General features: G+C 43.4%; 1 protein-coding gene across 2 annotated transcripts in view; it reads left to right on the forward strand.

The window, feature by feature from the left end:
- Positions 1 to 6,069, forward strand: part of LOC146036034 (cytochrome P450 2G1-like) — a 40,755-nt gene extending 34,686 nt beyond the window's left edge. Inside the window, exons 8-10 of one of the 2 annotated variants that reach the window (XM_083159801.1) lie at positions 2,069 to 2,210; positions 2,847 to 2,893; positions 3,889 to 6,069. In XM_083159801.1, coding sequence (XP_083015927.1) covers positions 2,069 to 2,210; positions 2,847 to 2,893; positions 3,889 to 3,972 — 273 coding nt within the window. In that variant the 3' untranslated portion in view covers positions 3,973 to 6,069. The remainder of the gene's footprint in view (positions 1 to 2,068; positions 2,211 to 2,846; positions 2,894 to 3,888) is intronic. The other variant, XM_083159800.1, reaches the window with a different exon arrangement.
- Positions 6,070 to 7,312: the final 1,243 nt, after the last annotated feature.

Here is a 7,312-nt window from a genome sequence, read left to right on the forward strand (position 1 = left end):
TCTTGCGTGAATTCCCCTGTACTTGACTCCCGGCAAAGCTGCCAGGCATGTAGGAGGGCCACTCAGACAGGCTACGGGGGCCGCATACGGCCCCCGGGCCTGAGGTTCCCCATGCCTGCTCTATACAAAAAGGATTGATTTCCCATATCTATTCACTATTAGTAACCTCATCCTCAACCTCGCAGACTCGTCACGAACGGGAGTGGGAGAGAGATTTAGGCCCCCCGATGAATCTTGTTGGGAGGAAGTACGAGAAGGCATAGCAAAATGCTCAATCTCTACACAATTTAAGGAAACCTCCTACAAATTATATTATAGATGGTATTATAATCCAAACAAACGGTCCAGAATTTACCCCTCAGCTGCTCCCGTTTGCTGGCGAGAATGCGGTCAAAGAGGAACTCTTTTTCACATTTGGTGGACCTGTCCACTCATATCTCAATTTTGGAATAAAGTTCTTGACTTAATGACATCACTTTTAGGTCTCCCACTTACATTAGACCCATGGGTATTTTTGTTAGCCCGCCCATACCCGGATTTAGACCCACCTTTAAACAAACTGCTTTCCCACATCCTAGTAGCTGCTAAATTATTAATCGCCAAAAATTGGAAAACTCCAACTATACCCACAATTATTGGCTTAAAGAACTATGTGAGATTCGTGGCCAACATGGAAAAAAATCACGTATTATCTCCATGACTGCCCCCACATGGAAACTCTGGCTACTAATGATGCCTCCACCACCCTGACCAACACCCCCAGGAAAAAAAAAAAAAAAGCATAATAACTCTCCTGTAATCATTATTATGGTTGGTCGCGGCATCTCCCCTGCTGCTCCGGACCCATAACTTCAACCATGCCGTTAAATTTGAAATTGTTCTCCACTCATCTCACAAAAGTGTAACTCCTCGACAAGACGGCATTTTGAACTCCTTATTATTACTTCAGGTAATCTTCTCACTAGTTGTCCCAAGTGACCAGGAAATGAGAGGACCTAACTGATTTTGGGATTGTCACACTGATTGTTGGATAGTCATTTCAACACAACCCAAAATAAAATAATTAATCAATTACACTATTGAAGGTTCTTTACTATTGAAGAAATCCATTGAAACACTTGGGGACCTCATTGATTCTGTTGCCAACGGCAATTTCATCAAATCAGAGAAAGTCCAGGAGTATGTAATTCCATGAAGGCAATGAGACGCTCGTGTGACCCCATCTCGTCGAACGGCACACCGAGACAAAAAACTCCATCTATAGGTAGGCGTTCTTAAGGAGGAGGAAGGGAAGCTACGGGCTAATGAGCCAGTGACATGGTACAGGGGGAGCAGTGGGCGTTTGGAACAGCTCGGGCCCCATAGCAGCTGTATGCCTAGGGCCGCCGAGAGGGGGGGAGCAGGTACTAATTACCTGGGCTTGCTGGAGGCCCAGGCCCCCGGCGGGGGCCCTGGTCTGACTCCCCCCTTCCCTCTCCATCCCTCCAGGGCAGCAGCAGTAACAGCAACACACACCTACAGCATGTGCTGTGCTGATAGCAGGCTCAGCATGAGCGTCTCACTGACAGCGTGAGAGCTCATGCTGAGCCTGCTGTCAGCACAGCACATGCTGTAGGTGTGTGCTGCTGCTGAGTGAGGGGAGGGACACTTCCCCCTTGACTTTAGAGCGGTTTTCACACACCCCCTTACACATTTTGGGGTATGGCCGAACTGCGGGAGGTGGCCACGCCTCCCACGATTGGACCACACCTCCAACATTTTTCCGGGGCCCGGCATACCTCTCAGCGGCCCTGTGTACACCACTGGCTCTAGCACATCACACAACTATAAGCGGTAGAATACACATAACAGGCAGGACTATTGAAATCAGCATGGATTGGCATCCTGAGCAAACTGAAACCAGTGTTCTCTCAATAATAAAGTTTAATGTAATGAACACACATTTTGCTCACTTAAACATTTAATTGGTAAGTAATAAAGCAAGACGATCAATGAGGAAAAAAATACATTTGCATAAGATGTGAAGTTATGTTTACTGCACTCACTATGAAATTTCTCACGTTTCCAGGATACTGATGTTTTCCCAGTGCTGACATCTGTGCTGAAGGATCCGTCCTGTTTTAAGTACCCCACAGAGTTCAACCCTGAAAATTTTCTCAATGAGAAGGGAGAGTTTCAGAAGAACAATGCCTTCATGCCTCTTGCTGGAGGTAAGCGCCTTATGCATAAAGATTTGTGGGGGTCCCATAGCAAGCCGTTTGTGGGAGCCTTTGATGTTAAAATTGTGGGCGGGATGTTCTAACATCCGCTGCCCTGTATCGCCGGGCATCGCATTATTAATAACCACATATGCTCTAACATATGCAGTTATTAACGCAGGGGACAGCTCTTGTGATAAGAGCTGTCCCTTGCGATGCGGCTCCGGTGCTTGACTTCTGGGTCCGTGACCTGGGCGTCCATCTGCGCATGTGCAGAGCACGGTTCTGGCCGCAGGGCATGCTGGGAGGGATCTGTAAAGGGATGGTGGTGGGAGGGACGCGTGAACATCCCCGAAAACCGGGGCGTTCCTGCGGTTATAGGGACGGTTGGGAGGTATGCAATACTGCATCACAGGAGCGGTATTAAAGTGTTTCATAGCAAATTTAGTCTTCATACCTATGCAAGAGAGTTGTCTTATGTCCCGGGCGCCAGTAGAACTTTCTCAAATTTTAGTTTCACCAGGGAGAATAAATAAATATGATAGGATAGATTTAAATGAAATGGTGACTGAGAATTGGATAAATTAGAAAATTCAGTGATGAGATATTATGAATGATGAGAAATTAATACTCATAAACTTTCCACAGAGCACCCAATCAGAATCAGTTCGCATTTATCAGGCTTTGAAACACAGGTAGGGAAAGCCAGTACTGTAAATGCTCTTAGATTTGCTAAGCTGGTAGGTTCGCCTGAATTTCTCAGATAGATACTTGTAATTTGTGATTGTATTTTATATATTTTATTTATTTTTACCTTTTGTTTAAAATCCCTAAATCCGTCAGTATTAGCGGTTTATTTATCTTAATGGGAGTTCTCTTTAAGATGGGATGTTGCCCATAGTATTAACAACCAATCAGAATATACTTCTTATTTATTTAGCACCTTCTAGAATATAATAGATAGAATCGGATTGGTTGCCCCGAAGCAACATCCCATCTGAAATAGAACTTCCATCTTAGTAAATAAACTCCTTAGAGTTTATTTCTCCGTCTTCCAAATGTAAGATAAGTTGTTATGGTATACTGGGGCAGATGTATGAACCAGCGTTAAGTGCAGAAATGCACTTAACGCTGGTTAACTGGGGGGGATTACGATTTTCCTAATGTACTACTAGCGCACCTAACGTGCGCTAGTGACAGCCCGCCGAGTTAAGCTCGGCGGGGCTGTCCCCTGCAATCCCCCCTAGTGTTTAGCGGCCGGGGCGATGTATTAACAGCCACCCAAGCATTAATTCGCCCCAGCCACTTCGCTAGCTCAGGGCTAGCGTTGTCCTATCCCCCACTGCAGGGACAACACTAGCCCTGCTTCTGGCTCAGGCTGCGCAGGAGATCTCACGTTTTTTGCGAGATCTCGTGCATGCCCAGTAGAGCTGGGGGGGGGGGGAGTGCACTGAGCATGCGTGGGACGCCGGGGGAGCCGATAAGGAGAGCCGTTAACGCTGGGCATAACGGCTCTCCTTATCGGCTTGCAGGGGGTAAATACATTAGCAAATAACGGGTGCCTGTTTCTCCTCGTTATGCAGGAGAAACGGGACCCATTATTTGAGAAGCGCTAAGGGGGGGTTAGTACATCTGTCCCTATGTGTGTTATGTGACACTTAATTTACTGTTATGTCCTCACTCTCGATAGGAAAGAGAAACTGCCTCGGAGAGCCACTGGTGCGAATGGAATTGTTCCTCTTCCTTATCACCATCCTGCAAAATTTTAACCTGAAGTCCCCTGTGCCTCAGGAAGAACTCGACATTACGCCCAGAGTATCTGGACTGGTGCACTTTCCCAAACCATATAAAGTTGCCTTTATTCCTCGTTAACTGCTAAATTGAGCTCAGAATTTGCAGGTGTCATTTGCCTTGTAAAGACCCTGGAGATGTTTGAAACATAATTAGCTGACAACGAGATGATGATGATGATTGTATGGAGGACCAATCCCTGACCAGGTGTGAGACCAGAGCCAGCCCCCGAGCACCTGCTTGTATTTTCCCCAATATGTCATTTCTTTGACATAGGTGGTAATTATCCTCTTTCAGACCCCTACAGGGGGTTATTCTGGAGAGTTCAGTGGCTGCACATCTTCTAGCTGGGTATGATTGTTTGCTTACTGGAAACAGAATATATGAATAGGAGTTGAATAGTCTTTTAAAATTTCTTTGTGCAAAACTATTTCAATGTCATTTTTATTCTATGACATTTTTATTTGCATCATTATTGTTTTAATAGAGCACTAATATCTTTACTATGTACCTACTGGTTCAATATTAGATACACCTATACCTTTATTTCAATATACAGTGTTGGGATCTGCTTTTTAGGTTTGTATTGATGTGAAAACATCCTTTGACCCTTTTGTAAGAACCCCAAACATTATTTCCACTATAAACCAAATACTGTAAAGTGGTTATTATAATAATCCCACACTATCAGATCAATGGCTGCACAACGAGTCAAATGGTGGAGACATAGATTCATACAGCAAACAGGTCATGCAAGAATAAACATACACAAATACATTTAAGGCGAATATTAATAACAAGGATCAAAAAAAAATTGTAAGCACGAACAATCATTCAATCCCTTGGGAACCCGGGTATTACAACAGTGGGACTAATTCAGACCTGATTGCTGGGCTGCTCATTTCAGAGCCCTACGATCAGCTATATGCCGCCCTGCCAGAATGAAATCTCACCCCGTGCAAACCAAGACACGGAAAGCGGGCACAATTGCAAACTCATTGGGCCAGATGTATCAAGCTTCAAAAAGTGATAAAGTGGAGAATGATAAACAACCAGCCAATCAGCTCCTACAGTACCTGTCATTTTTCAAACCCACCCTGTAACATGACAGTTAGGGGCTGATTGGCTCTCCAATTTGTCACATTTTGAAGCTTGATACATTGGGCCATTATGTTTAACTGTGAATTATCAAAGTAAATTGACTGATTTTATGTTAATGGTTTATGGACTGCCAATGTTACTTTCTGATTTAAGTGGTGCCTTCTAACCCATTATCAGAATTATTAGAACTTGTCTCTGAATACTGTCCAAAAGCAAAGTTTAGTTTAGTTCAACATTTCAGAGTTTGCAAGTCCTTTCTTCAGGATCACAAATTGCAGATAAAACATGTTATTTATATACATATCTCTTCGCTTATCTCAAAATATATCCCCACCCGACCTCTCCGCTCTGCACAAGATCTGCGTCTCTCATCCACACTCATTACTCGCGACTACTTACACTTGCAGGATTTTTGTCAGGCAGCACCCACCTTATGGAATGTCCTTCCAGGCACACTAAGACTTTCCTCTAGCCTCCAAACTTTCAAGCGTTCCCTGAAAATTCACCTCTTCAGGCAAGCTTTTCATATTCAGCACCCCCACACAACCTCCAGTAGCATTTAGATCTAATTGCATGCCATCAGGACTGTCTTGTAATCTGATGGGACTGCCATGCTGTGGAATTCTATCCTTATGTATCTCTCCTATTGCCCCTATAGATTATAAGCTTGCTTGCAGGGCCCTCCTACCTCCATGTCGGTTTGTATCTACCCAGTTTGTTTAATCACTGTAGTTACCTATTGTCAAGCGCAACGGAATATGCTGAGCAATATAAGAAACTGTAAATAAATAAATAATACATATACAGAACACTGGCAATAACACATATGCGGGGGGCCTTCCTACGTGTTTCAGTACATAAACTCTAAAGCAGATTTATCCAAACCTTATGAATCTTATAAGATACTGTATGTGTGGTATTGTAATATTTTTTAAATGGTATGCAGATTTAATGAAAAATTAAACATTATAATACTGTATACATGTTTTAATCATTTGTGTCATCATTTTTTACTGTACTTATCATGTAGCATTTGATATTTGGCAGATCAGATCGTAGGGCCTTATTCTTGTTCACTCTTTCTGACAAAATCCTTCTTAGATGGACAAAACCATGTGTACTGCAGGTGGGGCAGATTTTACTTGTGCAGAGAGAATTAGATTTGGGTGGGTTTTGACTTCAAACTGATATTATTGCAATGTAAGAATAAAGCAGCCAGTATTTACCCTGTACAGAAACAAAATACCTCACCCAAATCTAATTCTCTCTGCACATTTTACATCTGCCCCCCTGCAGTGTACATGGTTTTGTCCATCTAAGAAGGATTTTGTCAGAAAGAGTGAACTAGAATAAGGCCCATTATCACAGCTCACTTGTTTTCACAACTTTACTGGAGCAAATGAGTTTAATCCTTTCCATCATGCGCCAGACTTTCATTTGTTAATTATTGTCCTTGTCGGGTCATGGCCAATATGTCCCTTTGCCCTAGCTTCTTATATACTAATTGCTAACTTAATTACTTTCCTGGCACTAATGTATGTGATACGTTCATCCAAGACTCCATTAAGCTTCTGTAATGGAGTAAATCTATTCTGCACAAGTACAGAGTGGACCCTGGTGGCCCCTGGTGGTGATGCAGGAGTCTCTGACTGCCGACACCATTACTGAAATCGCACCTCATAATGCTTTGTGGGCGGCATTCCGGGACTCATGTGCCAGAACTAGATGTGCTGGTAAGGGAACATAGGGGGTTATTTTGGTTCACTCTTTCTGACAAAATCCTTCTTAGATGGACAAAACCATGTGCACTGCAGGGGGGCAGATATAACATGTGCAGAGAGAGTTAGATTTGGGTGAGTTATTTTGTTTCTGTGCAGGGTAAATACTGGCTGCTTTATTTTTACACTGCAATATAGATCTCTCTTTGAAGAAAAAACCCACCCAAATCTAATTCTCTCTGCCCAAGTTACATCTGCCCCACCTGCAGTGCACATGGTTTTGTCCATCTAAGAAGGAATTTGTCAGAAAGAGTGAACCAAAATAACCCCCATAGTTCTACTCCCCAGCACTTCTATGCTAATCTCTGCATGTGCGTAGTGGGGTTTTGCTTTATAAGTGCCTTCCCCTTTAAAAAAATTCTGAGTTCAGCCGGCATCCCACACAGCCACCGATCTTGTAGGCTATTACATTTCACCACATATGTTTGACATGGCGAGCAAAGC

Source organism: Crinia signifera, chromosome 9 (assembly GCF_055691185.1).
Source record: "Crinia signifera chromosome 9, ASM5569118v1, whole genome shotgun sequence".
NCBI lineage: Eukaryota > Metazoa > Chordata > Amphibia > Anura > Myobatrachidae > Crinia > Crinia signifera.